Below are 21968 nucleotides of genomic sequence, written 5' to 3' on the forward strand. Positions count from 1 at the left end.
CGGTTCCACCATTTCCCAATAACATCACAGGCTGGGGGTTAAGCATTTAACACATAGGTCCATGGTGGACACTTATTCAAACCATATCACCTAGGAAATTAGTAGTGACCTATATTGAATGAGAGAATGCCTTATTTTTTTTGTAGTAGTTAGGGTCCTCCAGAGAAAACACACACACACACACACACACACACCCCTTAGTTTATGTGGCTTACATGAGTTTGAAGTCTCAGAAGCCCCCAGACCTGCAGTCTAAAGGCCTAAGACCCAGAAGAGCCAGAGATACAAGTTTCAAAGTCCCAAAGGCAGGAGTACCAGGAGGGCTGACGGTGTAAGTTCCAGTCTGAGTGTGCACACTGATATCCCAGCTAAAGTCCCATCAGGCAGAGGGCAGATTCTCTCTTACTCAGCCTTTTATTCTATTCAGGCCTTCAGTGGATTGGATGAGATTTCTCTGCACTGGGGAGGGCAATGTGCTTCACTCAGTCTACTGATCCAAATGTTAGCCTTATCCAGGAACACCCTTACAAATGCACTCGGGATATTAGTTGACCATATATCTGGGCACACTGTGCCCCAGTCAAGTGGACACATAAAAATAACCATCACACATATTATCTCACCAACAAGTTTCATTAGGTCCATTTTAGAGCTCGGAAAGTACAAACTCAGAAGTTTAAGAGTCTTTTCTAAGTTTGCATAGATTAATAAGTGAAAAGCTTGGACTCAAATTGGAGATTTCTAAATTAAATTCTAGTGTTTTTTCCAGGACTGATTATTATCACTGGGAGACTCTACAGCTACCCTTTACTGCAACAAAACTTCAATTCTTTTAAGCTAGCTACATTTATTATATTTATATATTCCTTGTGATACAGCCCGTTCTGCATAAGGAACTGAAATGTGGGAAAGTTCTCACAGTGGCAAAACTGAAACTTGAATACAGGACTTGTCTGATTCCAGAGTTCATTCTCTTACTCATTCCCCACCAACATAACAATGAAGTCAATTCTTGGAAAAAATCATCCTAATTCCTTATCCTTCCTGAGAAGACACAGTTTCAATCTCAAGTATACATATGCATCTCTCTCTCTCTCTCTCTCTCTCTCTCTCTCTCTCTCTCTCTCTCTCTCTCTTGCATTTCCCCAAATACCCTTTTTTGAATGTTTCAAATGTCTGACCACCAGAATTTATTCAAATGTAAACATGTCAGTGACAAAAACTGAAACACACAAACAAACAAGCAAATATCAAATACAAAAACCAAAATCCAGAAAGATTATTTTTTGGTCCTGGTGAATAATCAAATTATTTATAAGAAAGAAATATTTTAGATTTTTAAAACAAGAAAACTACATTAGAGAGAGAATAAAACAGAGTAGTTACATACTTTAATTCAATTACAAATATGATCAGCTGGCTCTACACTCAATGGCTTGTCTACATTTTTTTTTTTGTAGAAAAGTTTCATGAGGGCAAGGACACTATGTTTGCCTCAGGGGTTGGATTATATTGGCAAGAATTCCATGAATATATACAGATTAAAGAATTGATCAATGAAGTACAAATATGTTTAACTTTTTTATTTTGTTAATATGTCATGTGTATTTTTAATCATAATCCTTTTAAATCTGGCTTAAAATTAAATTTACAAAGCAATCGATTGTTGGTGGAGAAATTGCATCCCAACCAAGCATGAGATTTATGCCTTTGATTGATATTTTCAAACTGCATCTTACTTTTTTTTGGATTGAAGTAATATACCTTTGTATAACTGAAGACTACTCTCTCTGAGGTCCTGTTTGGTAGCCATGGAAACACCTGTAAGAAATTTCTCCCTGTACTCACCTGGTGCCACTTAATTATGAAGTCTGTGCCCAGCAGAAGGGCAGCAAGTGTGAGTTTCTGATTCTCATGGTGGGAAGGGGCTTGTTCCCTTGAGTAGCCATTGTTGGACCAGTGGCTTGCATCTGCAAGGCCAGCCCTAGGAACTAGGCAAGGCAGGAGTTGACTATGTGTTACAGTGAGTTTGCTGGGTGGTTGGTTGATGGTTGAGTTCAAAGCAGTGACCTTGGCTTCTGTCTGAGTCACAGGGTGACAAATCAATTTCATTGAAAATCAGCCCACCTTTGCAGCCCAAATGGATAAAAGAAAATGTTTCATTTATGGTTGTTTTATTTGACTTTATAGTAGAAACTCATCATGCTTGATTAAAAAAATATATAGAACAATATCCAAAAGGAACATATCAAATTTTCACATTTTAACAAATCAAAATTACATATGTGTATTTTTTTTGTTTCTTTGGATTCCAGCATCACTGGGATGTATGAATAAGTCCTTTTAAGGTTCATCATGAAAAAGAGTCTTATAAATCCTTTAGCCTAATTCTACAATTGATCCACTAAGAAAAGTTAAATATCACTGTTGTTTGTAGATTGCTAGATCACCACAAAGATAATTCTTTAATAAATACAGATGGCACCCTTATGGAAATTACACGACAGTAAATAGATGCCAATAGAAGAAAAATGACATGCTGATTAGCTAATAAAATGGTGTTCTTGGAATTATGCTTCTTCGTCTAATTTATGGCTTATTTGAACTCATGATGCCCTGTTTTTCATTTTGGTTTTTAACAAGTGTTCCTTTTCAAATATAAAAAAATGTAAAATAACATGAATTCGATCGTCTTAAGCATAAAATGCTAATATTGATTAGTAGTGAATCAGGCCTATAGAGTTTTAACCTTCTCACTCCCTCTTCACCCAGGCCACTCCTCCTGTATGAACTGATGTTTTTTTTGGGGGGTTTCTTAGGGCCTTGCTAAGTTGCTGAGTCTGGCTTTGAACTCGAGATCCTCCTGCCTCAGCCTCCTGAGCTTCTGGGATTACAGGCATGCACCACCACACCCTGCTGAACTGATGAGGGTTAAACACTACCCGAAGCTGAAAACCCAGCCCTAGCCTGAAACATATCAAAATATGAGCCAGTGAATATGCTATTGGAAAATTATTGATACAAAAGTTAGTCCTCTGGGCTTCAGTATGCAAGAGGGGAGGGCAAGGAGGAAGAACCTGTATTTCCTCAGAGCCCCGTGTGTGTGAAACCATCTCTGTTGGTTCCTCGTCGGGGCTTTTCCTTTTATTTTCTGTGGGTTGGATTGTATGCAAATAACCAGAACCCCCTAATTTTTAAAAATCAGTTAAAAAGAATAAATAGAGTGGAGAGTAGTATCACCAAGGCAGGGGCGTCTGCATGGGGTCACCTCAATCTCACCACCGTCACTGCTGTGTTTGGTGGGTGGAGTGTCGCCCGACCTCATAAACAGCACGTGAGAAATCCCGTAATCAGTGTAATGTATTCTGTTATGGGAGTAATCAAGTCACTCAGCGTTGAAGGAAGATCCAATTTTTAGAAAGTGGTTGATGAATGCAGTTTCAGGTATTCAGAGGAGACTGATGTACCTGGGCTATTTGGGTCTTCTGGTAGAACAGGGGAAAGAGAGAGAGAGAGAGAGAGAGAGAGAGAGAGAGAGAGAGAGAGAGAGAGAGAGAAGAAAAAAAAAGCACTTGAGGAATCTGAAGTGGACCATTCTAAAAATATCTATGTTTCAGGATATATTTTCCTAGCGGCATAGTATGCAATTTAAGATTTTAAAATTAAACATGTCTGTGCTTTTGAATTTCATATTGCCGAAAGCTTAGTTAGTTGGAAGTGAGGCTTGGGAGGTGGTGGCCTGGGTTGATCTGAGCGCGGGTCCCCCCTCCTCCTAGGCTGTTTCCCCAGATCTTTGCAGGGTGGGGATCCTCCTTGTTATTGAAGTCTTAATTGAAAAATTCCTGCTTCAGAAATTCTTTCCCTGAGCAAATCTTCCCAGTCCCTAAGCCATAGACTCCTTTGAGCTACAGTTTCCCTCTACCTTCCCTTCTTTCCTTCATACCTTCATTTTTTTTTTCTTTTTTAATTGTCATTTTCTTCCAGGCCCTTATCATCAACAGAAATTCCTATTTCCTTGCTCACTTACCCTCCTCTGGGAGCTCACATGCTCCCAGAAAGCAGGGCATTGGTGTTGTTGGTCATGGAATCCACAAGCCTCCCAACAATTCCGGGCTCCTTGGAGGCCCAATGAAATCCCTGATAGAAAGGAGGAATGCTTGATTCCAAACCAGGGGCTGGAAGGGGGGGCCTCCTCCTATCAGGTGCATTGCAAAGTGATTCCACAGAGCAGGGACATTCTCCCTATGGCACTGATGCAGACCACTCCCCTTTGGCACACCTGCGGGCAAGGCTCACCCAGTCCGTCTGGTCCCAAGTGGGAGGCTGGAGCTAATTGGGCAGCTCCGCTTCCCAGCCAGGGCCCAAGCTGGCAGTCATGCAGAATGCTGCAGAGTGTCCCCGCTAGTTAAGCTTCATATTACTGAAGACATCCATTTCAAAAATAACTCCGGCATCTATGGGTATGTTCTGTACTCGATTCACAGGGCTTTAGCAGTCCAAATCCCATTAATGCCAGCGCCCTTGCACAAGCCTTTGTATTGACTTGGGTCAACTTAATCTGTGAGCTTTTGGTCTCTCTCCTCCACCTGAGACTTTTTTCAACAACTATCTTGCTTACTTCTCTCATTTGTTCTCTTCTCACTTTTTACTTATTCCTCCCTTTCTTTCATTTTATATACTCTCTTAGTTCTCTTTCTCTCCCTTCTTTCCTTTCTTCTTCCCTCTTCTCTCTCTCTCTGTCTTCTCTTGAATCAGAGACTGTGGGTGAGTCATGGATTCTCTCTTCCTGCCCCTGAATTCTAAGCACTTTGACTCCATTTCCCTCCCCACCTCTGATTTATCTATCCACCTAGTACATGAGACAGGTCTTCATGAAAGCCACATGTATACAAATCTTCATGTCCAAGTGGGTAATTTGGGGACCATCATTGGTGTATCAACACATCCCTATAGAGTTTCTTTTCTTTTTTCTTCCCTACCATTGATTTCCTGTTATGAAGGTAATGCATGCTCACTGTGAGGCATTCGGATAATAAAGAAAACCTAGGGTGACTTTAAGCAGAAGGTTTCTTCCACGTAGCCAGAAGAGGATTTGGCTTTCAAGAGAATAATTAACGAAACTCGTTTTAAGGGCCTATTTATTGCAGAAAAGAGGGGAATTACCTGTCTGAGGGAATGAGAAGTGTTGAGATGCTGCCGACACTTCCCTGGAATGCACTGTGGTCCCAGAATAATGACTTCTTTTATTGGAAGCAGAGGAGAAGTTGCTGAGGTCCAGTGGATAGGAAACACTGCTGCTAGGATTTCTGGGTTTGCATAAAATTTGCCCAAGTCTGCCTTTTCCAAGAAAGCCATCTGAGCACATCAAAACCAAATAGGCATATTTTTATTCTTTTTTTTGGTGGGGGGGTTTGTTTTTGCAAACTCACGTTTCTCAAAGTATGTGATTTTTCCATGCCAAAGGGTTCTGTACTCAAATAAGTTGGGAAAACATTCAACCCCGGTTGAACTTTCGTGGGGTAGGGGATGCACAAAGAGGACCTGGCTGCTTCATTTCCTTGTTTCTGAAACTCATTTGATGGTGGAGATTTCTTTCTTTCTACTTTTCAATCATACTTCTGGTCTTCTCAAGATCTGTTTTGCCATTAAAAATGAACAAGGAAAATGAATAAGCAAACACAGCTCTGTTTTCCCGCTCTGGGGTTGTAGTCTGCTCTGCTTGGGCTTTTGTATTTATGTTGTCCTTTTTATTTTTGGACTAGAAGATGAGGGAGGTGATCCATCCACGGATTTCTTAGTACCAGATACCGAGTCGGTCCTTTCTTACATTACTACATTTGAAACACAGCAACCTGGGATTCTCCAACCTGTTGGAGATGAGGGCAGGGGATTGGTTCCGGTATCCCTTGCAGATACCCAAATCTGTGGATGCTCAGTATATGTTATATGGTAGAGTTATATGTTATATGTTATATGGTAGAGTGTTTGCATCTCATCTAAATAAATTTAGGTTAATCTCAACAAAGTATCCTACTTTTGAATCATCTTGATATTACATGCAATATCCAATGCATTGTAAATGCTATGTGAATAATTGTAACATGTCACTTAGGGAATAATGGCAAGAAAGAAAAGTCTGCATATGTTTAGTACAGATGCAATTTCATGTTTTGGATCTGTGCTTGGATGGGTCTGCAGATGTGGGGCCCAGAGATAACCGTGTGTGTGTGTGTGTGTGTGTGTGCGCGCGCGCGCGCGCATGCGCCAATTTCCCCAGAATACAGAATCCTTTCCAGGGCCTGAAACATAATAGATGCTTGGTGACCAATGTGTACTGACATGAAATGAGAGCATTTGTCACTACTGGACACATATTTACTTGTTTATTTGTTACAGGCTGCCTCCTCATGTCTGCACGTAAATTCGTCGTGGGGAAAGGAATTTGGGCCACTTATTCACTACTGTGAACCCATAATACATACTCAGTAAATGTTTGGTGAAAGAATAAATGGTCCAATGACAAGTTTTTACTATTACTTCTACTTTCTAAAAGCTCTTCAAATTGCTTGCTTTATTCATCTACTTTTCTCTCAGGAGTAGTTAAAATCTACTAAGGGCTGTAAATAAGGGAAAGCTACATTGGTAGCTATTCCAGTGTGGCAAATACTAAAGGGCTCTGGGTTAATGTGCATGGGGCTGTCTGCCTGCTAGATGCAGCTGTAAACTTGTGCATGTGTAGGATTACAGCCACAGGGACAGTGTGTTGAGTCACACTCTGCTTCCTGCCTCAGCTCACTCCTTGCATGGCACAACTATCTTCTGCAGAAACCAAAAGTTGGAAAAAAGAAAAAATTCCAGATAGCAGCTGCCCTTCCTGTCCACCCAAACTACATTGTGCTGTGCTTCTTCATGTGGGGTGGGAAGGTGGAGGAAAGGTGTTTCAATGTAGTTAATCTCCTTGGCAATCCTTTATAGACCGTTTTTGGAAAGGGTTCATGCATTTCATCAGATTGCCAAAGGGACTAGGAAAGGTTATGGACCCCCCAAAAAGCCCTGGCTAGTAAATAGACTGGATGGGATACTCTGGTTGGTGTCAAGGTAAGGGCAAAGGGTTGAAAAATGGATTTTCTTTAATCTTTCACGTTAAAAAAAAATCTATGTGTTTGTTCAATATTTGCCCCTGCCCTGCACCCTCCCCAGCACTCACTCAGAGCTGGCTCTCTCTCCCTCTCTCCCTCTTCCCTGCGCGCGCGCACACACACACACACACACACACACACACACACACACACGTCCTGTAGTTTCGGAAGGCAGGTGAGGCCTGGCTCCTGGGCAGGGCCACCTTTACTTCTGTGGGGCCATCAGAAATGAGCACAGGCCCTGCGTGGAATGCAGAGTGTAGTTGAAGGGCATTCTGCCAACATGTTTTCCAGTGGAGACTGAAGGGAGCCCAGCCCTGATGGGATTACCACAGCCCCAGAAGCACTTTAATCTCAACTGCAGCTACATGGGGAGGGGAGCCTGGGAGGGTGGCGAGGAGGTTCCTGGAGGCTGAGCCTCCTAGCTCTGGGGCCACGCTGGGAATATTTGTCCCAGAGATAAAGTAGTGGGTCCCTAAGAAAGGGTCTGTTGACAATGTCCCTGGATTTTGGGTTCTGTGGTATTTAAATCTTCATCAAAACAGGCTTTCAACACACACAGTTTGGTAGTGGCAGGTTGGGGATCAGGAGCTGATTGTATTCAGAGGACAAAGCTTTGACAACAGACCCACTTTCATTCTGGGTGTGTGTTGAGGGTGGGGATGTGGAGGAAAAAATAGAAAAGCTGGATCATGAAGAAAGAAGGAATTCTTCAAGAGCCAGAAATGGCAAAATAGAAGGAGAAAGACATGGGAGGAAGGGAATAGCCAGAAACATGTTCTAACCCAAATAAGGGCATTTATCCAATCCCACACACGCGTCTTTGTTAACGTGGTTGAAAAAATTCAAAGCCCTTCCTTGAAACACATTTATTTTCTTAGACCCCCTACAGAATAATAAAATCACAATAGGTTTCCACTAAACACGCCCAAAGTCAGGTGTGGAAATCGACCCGATTCTCTATCCATTTGGAACTGAGAAGGTGACCTGAGCCAGAGGTGAGTGTCCTGGTGGTGAGGGGAACAGGATGACCCAGGAGAGGGCTGGGAAGGGGCCCAGATGCAGAGGGGTGTGTGGCCTGGAGAGGGCAGAGGCTCTGAAGGTCGGGACACTTTGCACTTTAGGCTGCAGGGAAGAGAGAAGCCAGGGCTGAGATTCAAGAAGTCTGCCCAGTGGGAGGCAAAGATGGGTTGCCTGGCCCTGGCACTTTTGATGGATGGTGGTGATGAAGGATGAAGGCTAGAAAAGGAGAAGCAAGTAGAGTAACAACGGAGGCGTTCTCTACCCAGAGACTCTCCCAGTGGGGTGGGGGAGGGCAGGCTGATGTTTGCACTGAATTTTATGAAAACGGGTCGGGAAAGCTGACAAGGAGGCAAGCCCGGGGCTCAGTGGAATAGGGACGTCCCTGTCCTTCTGTGTTGGAGGGATGGATGAACCACGTGAGCACCAGGCTGTGGCAAAAGTTATTGGGGCGGGGGGAGTGTCAGGTAGAAATTCATAGCTATTATTTTTGTGGCCTCTAGCTACAAAAGCTAACAGGTGAAGATAGTGTAGAGTCCCAAAGTACGGGAAAAAAATGACATTTTAACATTTTTGTCAGGTAGGCAATTTAAAAATAAACTTGAATTCAATACATACTATTAATGCTAGAGGTTGTGTTATAACGATGCAAAAAAGCCTATTTTTCCGATAGCAATTGGAAAAAAAAAAGTATGTTGTGGGGGGCGAGGAACCATATATAGAAGAGGCATATGTGATTGTGATAGCAGCCACACAAAGCCACCGAAAACAGACCACGACTCTGCCCTGCAGAATTAACACCACAGCCTATGTCAGGGCTCACTATTATCGTAATATCTGCTCTTGGATTCTGTCCAGTCCCATTAGCGATTCCCATGTTGATTGCTCTGTTACTCGTGAATGTTAATTGCTTCTAAATCTCTTTGGATGTTCAGATGCTCGGGGAAAAAAAAAATTCTGACTGGCGAAGGTGTGAGTTTTATTAATGTGCAAGTAAACAAGAAATCTGTTCAGAGACCCGAGTGAAGTGTCTGTGGCTCGAGACGCCGTGCACAGCTGATGTGGCATCTTTCTTGCCTGTCTGTCATATGTTGGGTGTGACGGGGGGTGGGTGGGGGACAGCTTTCCAGTGATGCCTGTGGTGTTAGTCCAAAGCTGGTGTGCTTGTAGAAATATCCAGATTATCAAATCCGCCCCTCTGGGATCTCCACTCTGCTTACCATGCAATGGTGACGTGGCCACCTCGGAGCTGTTTTGTGCTTTAGTAAGTATTATGAAGTCAGAAGATGTAAAAATACGGACGTGTTCCGCATGTCACCTGTTTAGGGATCTCTATGGTGTCTGAATTTTGGAAATCACTTTATTGTCGGGAAACAAAGGCCCAGGGAGAGGAAATGGGAAGGGCCACCCAGGGGCCCCCAGTGGAGCCCGTCAGGCAGTAAAGGCCACCTGACTCTTGCTCTAGCAACCAGGAAAAGATAAAAATGATCCAAAATGGTGTATATTACACTTTCTGGAACCATGTCACTGGGTGATTGTGGAGTTTTTTTTCTTCTTTTCTGTAGGAAAAATCTATTATTATCCAGCACTGAAATTTGTGAGTAATTATAACAGGGTCTCACAGAGAGAGAGAAAAAAGCAGGTACACAAGAAAGGCCCAGTCCCCAATGCTGTGCTGTGATTTGTTTATTTGGTCAATATTTAGGTTTTGTCTTGATTCTAGAATTTATCAGCAATAAAAATAAGTGCCCTGCTTGTTGGGACTTCTAGTGGGGACATGTGGGAAAATGTGATATTAGGTTAGGGTAAGTCTTACCAAAAGAGAAAGGCTTCGAGGGGCAGATGTGGGGGCTGCAGCTGCTTTACTCAGGGAGAGCTCTGGGAGCAGGTATCTGGGCAGAGAACTGATCAAAGGGGTGGAGCAAGCCGTGGCAGTACCTGCCCAGGGTGGTTCCGTACCAGGGGAATGGCTGGAAGGACAAAGGTCTGGAGGTGGGAATGTGCGTGGGCATCTGACGGGGTGAGAAAAGGGTGAGTAAGGAGAACAGTGGGAAATCGTGACCCTCAAGTCATGGGCACTTTTCCAGGAGACCCATCTGTTAGCATTTCTGCCAACCCACATAGGATGGCTCATAAACAGAGCACAAACCATCTTTTTTGAGACTATTCCCTGAAGGTGTCATCCTTCTGGAATAGGTGTCTGTGACTCACCAGGGGTGTCCAGAAACCAGCAGATCTTTGTGGAGGGCACTAAAACCAAACTGTTGGATTGTGGGTTTCTCAATGGCAGGACCTGGGTGGTACACATTTTTGTATCTTCCAAGAAACCAGTTGCAATGATAAACTTAAACCTAGTAAGAACTCAACCAATATTGGTTATTTTTTCAATGCATGAATAAATGGCCCAAGAGTGGTAGGAAAGATGGGATGTCCCAGAAAAGATGGTTAAAAATACACCCTTCTAAAAATGTTGCTGGCGAGATTACTTCTGAAGCATCCTGACTTCTTTGGAATGTTTTTTTTTGAAGACAAGTCCATATGCTGACATGTGAACATAAGTATATAACAAACTGAACAGTAGTAACATTATTTTCTGGCCAAATTTTAGTTGGATGGTTGCATTTTGTCAATCTAACTTTTCCTCCATGTTTTAAACTGAATGTGGGAAGTTTTCCCACCCCCTTCTCTGGTATGAAGGGAATCCTGGCCTCTGGGCTCATGTGAACATGGGGTTACATGCAACAATGTTTTTCTGTGGGTGCAGCATGTCCAATAAGTTGAGATTGTGATGAAAGGTGACATGGGAGATGGCAGCCTCCAGGGGGACAATGGGTGGTCAAGATGCTCTGTGATGGGGAAGAACCAAGTCCTAATCCTTGCCCTCTCATCTCTGAATTCTCCCCCCAATGGACCAATAGTTTATTCCCCTGTTGTGCTTCAACATCCCCATCTGCAAAGTGGGGGTAACACAAACTTACCCTCTGCCTTTCAGGTTTTTTGCGAAAATCAGTGAACTAATATTGGTAAAATTGGAGCCCCATGGATGAAGGGTACTTTGTAAGTATAACACGTTATTGTCATGTCATTTTCTATTACTCCAAAGTGCAAATACCAGATGTCTGCTCTTGCCGTATCAGGAATCCAGTAACACCATGTTTCACACCCAGATATTGATAATCTGACTTCCTTTGAGGAATTTAATATTTCTGAACTCTCTAATGTTTTTGTCAACATGTTTGGATGCAGAAAAGCTATCTTTCTCTGTTAAAAAAAAAGAAAAAATTCAAGCAATGTTTTCTAGATAATTTGGAAGAATGTATGTTTGCACATTATGTCAAAATGTGGATATAAACTGTGGATTGAAATGCATGGTGTTTTGATTTTCCTTCCCCCACCCCTTGTTCTTTTGGATTGTATTTAACTTGTGTTTTGAGCAGTTTGCTTCTCAGAGAAAGGGCTGGTTTCGGGCAGAGGCTGAATGTTCCAATGAGGGCAAGCGGTGTTTTGTTCATGGTGACAGTTGGCTAAGTACTGTGTGGCCAGACCTGGGGTGAGGAGAGCAGGCCAACCAGGACGGTGAGCTCGGTGTGGATCAACCCTCTTAAACTAGGTTTCAGCCCAGGTGACGTGGGAGTTGCTTCCTGTCCACTAGATGACAAAAGCCACAAGCCAAAGAGTGGGCAGAGACGGTGCAATCCCAAAGCGACTGTTTCACTTGATTTTCTCCACTGAATGGCATGTCATTTTATTTTGCTAGGTCAAGCAGTGGCCTGGAATTCTGTGTATGGCCATGGAGTGGCTGGCTATCTGCCTGGTGCTTAACCCGTGGCATTTTTTCTTTTTTAAAAGGGTGGCTGACACCTTTTAAAAACTCCTACCGTAGAGATATTTAAAAACTTATTGAAGCCCATTTTAGCGAGTGGGACTTACAGGGTGAAGGACCTTATGTCTGTTGGCCTGTTTGAGGGCTTCCATCTGCCTGGTGCTCGGGGGTCCCTAATGGCAGAACCTCTGCCCCTTGCGGTTTTGCTTCTGCCAGTCATCTCCACCCTTGGGTCCGAATGTTAGTCTATATACCGACCAAGAACGAGTCTTCCTCTTGCAGAGTGACCCCCCTTTTAAACATTAGGTGGCACCCATTGGGTCCCCTTACCGTGGTCTCTTTTTGTCCGATTCAGTTCGCTTCACAGGAGAGGTGGTTGTCATAATTTCCACAATCTTTGCCTCTTCGGGAAGGTTCTCATTTGTCTATATCTTTCTTAACAAGCAGCATTAAGAATCTACCTTCACCAGGTCCCCTTCTGCATCTCAGTCAAGAGATCTAATCAAAGATACCGGAAGGATGACCTCGGAAGAAATCGTCTGGAATCACGTGCGCCCGTGGATTGGTTTGAGTAACAAGACAGCAAAACCCACAGCCCTCTGTGAGGTGCCGATGATTGACAGGGAGAAAGTTGTTTTGGTTGATAATACAATCTGCTTGCCTCCTGTAGACACAGCAGTAGCCTACTAATTCGTTAGAAGTGAATTAAGGTTGTTTACCGATGTTTTAAAGTAACTGTCACAGTGGAAAAAAAAAGTTCATGCTAAATGAGACCACTCACCTACTTCGGAGTTGCTGTTTATTTTAAGCTGAGTGCATAAATAATATATTGAGATACGAAGGGTGATTTCGAGCATTAGAACACGAAGCCTCCTGTTTACTAACTGTCATTGGGCTGAAGAGAATTTAAACAGCTCTGAATCTTTTTGTCTGTGGATGCGAGGCATGAAATTAACTTTCATTTCATAGTTAGCAGAAATCATGATTACAGCGGTCTTGTTGTCGTGTCTCCTGCCGATTTGGATCTTTTTTGCTATGCAAGACAAGTCTTGGCAGCAGGATGCTTTCCATGTCTCGTTGGAAACAAGACCTCCTCCCTCCCCCACAACGTAGGCAGGGACGGTCTGGATCACCTCCTCCAGGATCGAAGGAGGCGTGGTGGGAGTCCGGGCCTCAGGGCTTCAGGTGCTGATACGAAGCTCACTTCCATCATCTGTAGAATGGGAATGACAGCATCGTCTACTAAATCACAGAAAGGCGGTGAGACCCCCGTGAGGTAACTGTTGTCAAATGACTCTAAAAGGCATGAGGTGTCAGTTGAGCAGGACAAGATCATAGCTTTTATTGCTATTAAGGCTGAATGTGAAGTGACCCACCCTACTCACTCATTTCGTCCCAGCCGTCCTGTGCTATAGGAACACTCACGATCCTCATTGAACCACCACAAGAACTGAAGCTCAGCGAGGCTCAGCGAATGTTCCATCCTCTCGGAGCTAAGAGGTTGAAAAAGCTGAGGTTCTGACACTGGGTGATTGGGGTCCAGGCTTGTGTTCTTTACTATTTCTTATCTGGGAGGAGGAACCAGGTTTTCCTGCATGCGATTTTGCCTCTTAGTCATGCACAAGTAAATGAAACATCATTTTTAAAAGCCTGGACCAAATTCAGGCTGAGGAAATGCAAATTTGGTTTCTCCCTCAGCAAAGAGGGCTCTCATTGGGTAGAGATGTAGCAGACTCTACGGATTAATTATGTTTTATGTGTAAAGAGCCTGGTGATTCTTTGACGAAAAGCCCGAAGTAAAAAAAGACCTATTACTCATGATGCTTTCAGAAACAAGAAATTTGATTCACATTTGTCCCCTTAAACTTGAAAGTATGATAGCCTATTTTGGAGTGTAGGGAGAATATTAGGGAAGGAATAGAAAATGTATGGAATGTTTAATTTTGCATGATTACATTTCATATTTGCTGAAGTAAATGAGGCAAATAGAAATGAATAATAGCATCACAGAATACCTATTTTAGATGTTTTGATGGAATACTCTGGGTTTTACAGTCTAATATATGAACCCTTTGGGATAAATCCTTATTAAGCAAATGAACAAGAATGTATTTGTGTTCGCATCATTGAAAATATGTAATTTGTACAGCTACTTCTAAAATTTATATTTACATTTTATTTATTTGAATTTCAAAAGAGAAAAGGACTTAACATGATTAATGAAAACAAAAATTATGTGAATTTGCAGACTTTATCTCCCCACCGAAATATGCTCGGTCTGTACCGGGGTCAAACTTAAAATTTGGAGTGCCAAGAGTGGGGATCTGACTGGCTTTCAATTTCTGAATGAAGCAGTTCAAAAAATGGGATCATTTCCATAATCCCAGAAAAATGGATGGACTCCTGAGAAGTAATCAGCCGGGGAAAAGAATAAATTCTGTGCTTCCAAATTGCAAAAATCTCAGCAATTGCTTCTGTGCCCTCGTACTTGTTAATACAATAAGATAATTGCATAATTAAATACACTGTGGAATTTCAATAATTGGAAACTTTGTTTTCTCATCCCAATATGCAACTTGCTGATGCTGAAAAGCTTCGGCAGTGTTTTCAGAGGCCGGGATCATGTCCCCTGCAGCCTTCTGCAGCTCCTCTCCTGATTCTGAGACACTTCCCTTACAGGTTATTTTTAGTGGTTGTATTTAGACAAGGTGAAATTAAGCAGGAAGTCCCCAAAGTCTGACTTGCCTGCCCAGGCTACAGGAGTTGAAGATCACTTTGCTGAAGGTATTCCGGATGCTGTTTACGTCTCTTTACATAGTAATTGATGCAGAGCAACCTGAGAGTATGTGCTGTTCAGAACCTGTTTAGAGGGGCACCTCTCTGGGTAGTGGTTGTGAGACAGCTTAGTGGAGTCTCATTGGGTTCAGGTCTGGTGTGGCTTTTTTTTTTCTGTGGCAGTGGAAAGGGTACTCAACTGCTCCTTTCTGGTTAGCAGTAGAAGAAGAATAGTAGCACTTACATCTTTGATGCAAAGCTTAATTCAGTTGACATATGGAAAGAGGTTAGAAAATTCAGGGCAAATTGTAACATCCAATAGATGTTAGCTACTATTCTCAGGCCATACAGGGAGAAATTTCATATTCATCAGAACTGTGGCACATCTTTGAGTAAAAACAAATAAATAGGTTTAGAGTTTTATTCACTCAAGAAATATATTTTTTGAATGATTTATGCACCGCCATCTTGGATGTCAAAGAAACAAGAGGAATAATACAATTTCCTGCCCTGGAATTGTTCAACCACAGTGGGAAAATAGACATGCAGGTAGAAGCTGCTGCTGTTGCTGCTGGTAGTAATGATGGTGATATGCTGGGTGCACGCCTGTAATCCGAGCAGCTCAAGAGGCTGAGGTGGGAGGATTGTGAGTTCACAGCCAGCCTCAGTAACTTAGTGAGGGCCTAAGCAACTCAGTGAGACCCTGTCTCTAAATAAAATACAAAAAAGGGCTGGGGATGTGGCTCAGTAGTTAAGTGCCCTGAGTTCAATCCTCAGTACCAAAAAAAAAAAGGACAATGGTCATAAAAATCATATATTAAAACAGAATCAGACCTATAGATATTTTAGCAGGAACTGGCCTGTGATGGTGTCCCCTGAATTGAACACATCTAGAATTTGGCATAAGATTATTTGCTTTGAAAGTCAAAGTAGTTGACTAGATTGGAGGACATGCCTAGCACAGAGTAGTCACTTAGCATGTAGTGCATTTGATACACACACGGAGAATAAATAAGAAAATGAATGCACGGATAAAGTTGGCTGTAAGCTTTTTTTTTTTTTTTAAAGAGAGAGTGAGAGAGAGAATTTTTAAATATTTATCTTTTAGTTTTTGGCGGACACAACATCTTTGTTGGTATGTGGTGCTGAGGATCGAACCTGGGCCGCACGCATGCCAGTCAAGCACGCTACCGCTTGAGCCACATCCCCAGCCCGACTGTAAACTTTTTATTAGAAGTCAAAAGCGTTTGTCGAAGTCAGTTTGAGAATGCCATTGTTTGCCACCAGGCCTGGCATTGGTCAGGTGAAGTACGAGAGGAACCAACTTTGAAGAGGGCGTTGCTGTCGGGGTCCTACAAGTGCTTTCTTAAATTTTGTGTCTTAGATGCCTCACTCTTCTCCCCATGGGCCAGGTCCTGTGGAATTCTTGTCTCCCACATACATACCTAGCACTCTGCCTTATTGGAACAGGTGTTCAAATTTTTTCCCCTCAAATGTGAAGAATTTCAAACCTACAGAAAAGTTGAAAGAATGGCCCACCAAACTTTGTGAACCTTTTCCCCACGTGCAGCAGTGGGTAATATTTTGTCACCTTTACTGTACCTTTATTTGATATGTATAACTTTGGATCTCACATAATCCCCTATTGAAATCTGATTGCATCTCCCATGTGAAATTCCCGTCCCCAGCCTCTAGTGCACATGATGTTCAATTGACTTCCTAAACTGGGAATCAAAAACTAATAAATTTTGGAAGAAAAAGCCAAAGAGATCATTAAAAGAACTCTGTTTACATTTTTTTTCAAGCTTAGCAACTGGTGCTCACAACTTATTTTTAGACTCTAATTTACTAATGTATGTAGAATATGTCCAATATAGGATACCTACAATTTTAAAGGTTAGAACGTTTTTCTGGATGCCCTGACATTCTCTTCCACCCAGGACAGACTTTTTTTTTTTGAAAAGGCAAATTCCTTTGACCATTATTTTTCGGAGAGCCTTTCAAAAGTAGATCAGTGTAGTCCAATTATTCATGCAACGAGATTCTTACTTTCCGAGTTGAGAGGATTCACTGTAAGGAATGACTTTGCAAATACGACATAGAGGCTATACCAAAAATCTGGGGTATAGCCACAAATAGGATGGACTACAGAATTTATTTTGGGCCACCCCTGACAAACTTGAGAAAAACCTCTTTTCCCAATAATCTTGGGTGTTTATTCAAAATAAGTTATCTGTCACAAAAGAGGATGACAAGACTGGTCTGAAGACTGCACTATTTCAGTGGTCTTGGAAATGCTGTCTGAGGAAGCTCAGGGAATGTGGTGGTGATGGGGGCAGAGGGGAGACAGTGAGATCAACGGTAGGACTTCAGGCCATCTCTCAAGTTCCATCAAACAGCTCTGATATTACGTGCTTTATATGATATTGGGCATCTACCTAAGAATCAGTTCACACAAAAATGTTCTAAAGCTAAGAAGGAAATATTTGGAAATCATAGCTTTAGTGAGCAGAAGAATAGGAGAGGATCACCCCATACATGCAGGTTGGCAGGGAGAAGTGATAGCTGTCAAGTTGAAGATTGGGAGAGGTCAGAAAAACCATGAAAAGCAGGCATGGAGCTAAAACCTGGCTGGATCCAGCAGTGCTAAGAGGGGTCAAATGCCCCCCCCCCCAGGCCCTAAGGCTGTGCTTCTTAAACTTGAGTGATTCCTGCTCCTTAACCTGGAGATTCCGAGTCAACAGGTCTGGGGAGGGTCTCGGGAGTCCAGTCTTTTAACAGTTACCTTATCCTACTCAGCATGAAGTTGCCCTAAGTCGGTTCACATCATAGAGCATTGCAGTATTTGGTGTTGATGAAGATGACTCCTAAGGAAAGTGTAAAGTTCCGTTCAGGATACTGTCACTCTTTTTCAAATAGGATGATTTATTTCTAAATGGTTAAAATAGAAACAGTTACCCTGATTAATGGAGGGAAAGCCAAGCAAGTAAATAATTCTATCACAGTGCGGAATTTACTTAATGGGAGAGGTCCCCGCAACGGGAAAGGAAAGAGCCCCTGTCCTGTGGGGTACCATGAGGGGCTCTGGGCAGAGGGAATTTCCTGGAGATGCCTCATGGCTCAGGGGGATGCTCACAGGTTCTGGTTAGACAGGTTCTGGGTCTAAATCCTGACTCTTCGGGTTACAAGTTGTGGAAGTTTGGGGAAATGGTCCAATCCCTGGGTCTCCCTAAGAAGGTCAGAATGGACAGTAAGTTAGATGATGGGTAGAAAGTCCTGACCTGCAAGCCAACAGATGCTCGGTAAGTGGCTGAAATGACTATTAACAATTGTTGGACCTTCAAATGCCCAGGCTTTCAGAGGCAGGGGATGGGTGGTTTTGCTTTTGGTTTTAACAGGGGCCGGAACAAGGTGTCAAAAGAATACCCAAGAAGAATGACAGCAAAAGCAAACCCTTTTAGTGCCATTTAGTGTTTTCACATAGAAGTTTCTAGATGGTGCGGAAGTTTTATGAGTAGTAATTAATCATGATTACAAAATAGGTATTTTCTATTTAACAGACCAGGACACTGAGGCACAGAAAAGTCAAGTAAGTTTTTCAAGATCACACAGCCAGTAGTGGCAGAGCCAGGATTTGAACACATTCACATCTGGACTCCTAATGTCTGTGCTATGCCGTTGTAATAATGACTTATGTTCATTTGGAAAAGGTAACCAGCACATTAATAATGATGGTGTTCATAGATATTGGTATCTAGAGCAATAGAAACATTTTGCAAAGTAACTTGATCTTAAACGAATCATTTAAGATGAATAACGGTAGGTGTAACAGCAGATACGATGAGCATTCTGTCTGTGGCTGTCCAGATGACTTTAAGAAATTCTAGGACAGTAAAAGCGGCAAGGATAGATTGGGAATATTGGGGAAGACTTTTGCTTCCAAATTATTGCATGTGAACTGCAAGGAAGCCTTTCAACTCTAAGGAAGAAGCAAGTCTGATCACCACAGAGAGCATGCTCAGGGAAGGCAAGGTCTAACAGCCGGACAAGTTCTCTCCCATTTCCCGCCTTCCAGGGGAAGGGCCAGAAATCCCCTCTTGGCCTGTCTCTGCTGAATGGCCAGATGGGATGTGGGCAATTTAGAGATCCTAGTGTCTTCCCCTTTTCTGCTCCTCACTCCACCCCTCTCCTCCCTCTTCCCTCTTTTCTTTAGCCTCTTCCTCTCTTCCTTTTTATTGTGCATGGGAACAGATTTGAAAGAGGCCCCAGCATGAAGATGCTTCAGCATTTCAACAGAAAAAAGAGTTCAATGCTTTTGATGGCATTTTAATTTACCTCCAGATCCCAGGAAGGCACCTGGGTCTGCCCCGGATCTCTCCCTTCGATGTGGTCAGGAAAATCTAAAAGCCCAGATAATCCTAAACCAATCCATGCATAGGCTCTCATATTTGCAGCAGATTTACCTTCCTAACAACCTGTTTGAAGCTAATATTGAAATGGGTGTGCATTCCCTGAGCAAATGAGCACAGGGGTTAGTTCTAGATTGCAGCAGTGTGGAGCCTGCTCTCTGGGTGAGGAGTGCAGGGGTAATTTCACAGTCCCCCAAACCTGGCCGTGGGGTGCCTGTCCCACCCTGGGCTCTGGGCCTGCAGTGTTCTTCCCTGGTGATGCTGGGTTCTCAGATCTAGACATGACCAGTCTCCTCATCCAGTTTTGCCCATTTCCTCTGTTTTCTCCCAGGAAAGGGCATCGTGATTTTTCCTCTCTATTCCCAGAATTTAGTGTTCTCCTTGGCCTATGGTATATGCACTCAGCAAATAAACTATTTTGCCTATCGATTGATGAGTGATACCAATAATTCAATGTTTCTCAATTCAGATTTTTTTCTGATATTGGGGATTGAACCCAAGAGTCCACTGCCACTGAGCAACATCTCCCCCTGCCCCCCGCTTTTAAATTTCATTTTGAGATAGAGTCCTGCTAAGTTGCCCCGACTAGCCTCAAATTTAACAATCCTCTTGTTTCAGCCTCTTGAGTCACTGGGATTACAAGCGAGTGCCCCTATGCCCAGGTCAATAAATGAACTATTGCCCATTGGTTAACAAGGGATATCAATAATATTCTTGATTCAGATTATGTCTCAACACATTCATTCAGTACTTACGATGCAATAGGCATTATATCTGGTGATTTCAGAGTATTTGAATCTTGCCACGGACCTCTTTCCCTGTTGGGCTCAGTGTGGTGACACGATTTAAGTCACACACTCTTGGCTCTGTTGATCCAGGTCCAGATGTTGAGGGTTTCAGGCTGGGTTCTGTTCCTTTGTGCTACTTCTTATTTTGGGAACCCTGAGGTCCTCCTCTCACTAGGGTTTCCTTACAACTGACTCCTCAGCATCTTACTGGTCAATCGTGAGTAGAAGGCTGGTCAATCGTGAGTAGAAGGAAACCCTAGTGAGTGGAAATAGAGAGTTCTGTCCTCATGGCAAGAGACCCTGAGCATCCTCAAAGGCCACTGCCCACCGAGAGGCCAGGAATGGAAGCAGGGGCCACCTGGGCGCCTGGCAGATTAGAATAGTTGTCACAGTGACTAGAAAATTGAATTGGTTAAACCTTCTGGTTTCAGATTGTTTTTGGAGAGTGAGTAACTCTATGATTTTTACTTGTCACAGGCTAAAAGGAAAAAAAAAAGTGAGCGTGAAACTTCATAGCTATTTTTCTTTCCTGTATGTTCATAGTGGTTATTTGTATCTGGGAAGTTTCCATTGGGATTTAGTTCAGGATATAGGCTTGGCAGGGTGGCTTCTGCACTCCATGGTGACATTTGACAGACTGCAGGCAAAGCAGGATGGATCTCTAATATCTGGATGGATGGATTTGGGGGCGAAGTGTTGGGATCGGACTGTATTATGAAATGGATTTATTGATCCGAATCTAAAAGCAGCGTATTGCTTGTCAATGTGAGGTCTGCATCAATAGCATTTGATAAATTAGGGCCCCCACCCTTTGTTTTGTTTGCTTTATCAACTCTGCTTGGCAATAACAATGAAAGACTCCAGGTGGTGTATTGTGAATGCCTTATTGAGCTCCTCATGTGCGGTGACTGACCTTAGGGCTCAGCTGCGTGATCCTGTACATGCTCTTACCACCCAGAAGCGCACTGCTGTGCCTGACTTCCTCCCCAGAATTACACATTCCCCCTGCTAAGTTGCATTTCAATATCCGCCTCCCGCATTAACCTTGAGACGCTGTGCCCACGATGAAGGCAGCCTCTTCATTTCCCAGCTGAAGAAATTAAGATGCTGCGAGGTTAAATGAGCTGCCCAAGGCCACACGGTAAATCTCGAATACGGCTGGGTTGTAAACGGAGGTGTCATGGTTCCCGGGTGAGAGGGCTGCACTTTCCTTCTCTGTGGTTACAGAATGAAAGCAGGTGAATTTGCAAAAAGCTTGCTGACGATCCACTTTCTCCCCAGGTGTGCTGAGGCGGTCATCTTACCTCAAAGTCTTCTGGGGAAGAAGCCCAAGGCCCTGTGTAGAAATCAGAGGATTCCTCTGAGTTTTGGCAGAGAAATGTGCTTTATTTGGTCTTTGCAGCCACACATTTAGGCAGAGGACTTTCTTATCCCATTGGATGCTAACCTTCACAGGATGGTTCTCATCATGCCGACTGTATCTCTGTGCCCAGCCAGATAGAGGTGGGATGGTAGGGGTGTGGTAGGTACTCCCCCTGCCCCACTGGAAGAGCTTACATTTTAATTGGTGGTATGGTTCAGCGCCAATCTGTTATCCACAGATACCTTCATTTGTGGGCTGTGGAGACCTATGTGCAAGGTAAACAGGCCCTGTGACTCCATTCATAGGACCACAGCCACACACGCAATAATACTGCACAATTGCAATGTGCTAATTCAATGTACTGTACACATTTACTCAGTCAATCCTGGCACCTACCTAAAATAAGGTTAACAGGTATTTGGTATTCTGGGCGAGTGATTGCTATGTGTGCCAAGTGGGGTTCAGGCATAATTTTGAGTATATAGCTGATCTCTTTGATGTAAGCTATGTTACAATTTTCCTTTTAAGCATCTTTTGGAAATTTGAATTAAAGTCACTTTACTCTGTCACAATAGTGATGATAAGCTGGAATAGAAAACTAAAGGGACAATTATCTGGTGAATTAGAGCAAAACCTTTTATAAACTAGAAT

The 21968-nt window shown here is 43.0% G+C and overlaps 1 protein-coding gene across 1 annotated transcript in view; it reads left to right on the forward strand.

Moving 5' to 3' along the window:
• Ppargc1a (PPARG coactivator 1 alpha) overlaps positions 1–21968 on the forward strand; it is a 607930-nt gene that overhangs the window by 161173 nt on the left and 424789 nt on the right. Inside the window, exon 2 of the mRNA XM_058572389.1 lies at positions 11152–11216. Within this exon, the coding sequence (XP_058428372.1) occupies positions 11199–11216 (18 nt within the window). The 5' untranslated portion in view covers positions 11152–11198. The remainder of the gene's footprint in view (positions 1–11151; positions 11217–21968) is intronic.

This window comes from Marmota monax, unplaced genomic scaffold (assembly GCF_021218885.2).
Source record: "Marmota monax isolate L192 unplaced genomic scaffold, Marmota_monax_Labrador192_F-V1.1 WCK01_AAM20220418_F8-fsc00009, whole genome shotgun sequence".
NCBI lineage: Eukaryota > Metazoa > Chordata > Mammalia > Rodentia > Sciuridae > Marmota > Marmota monax.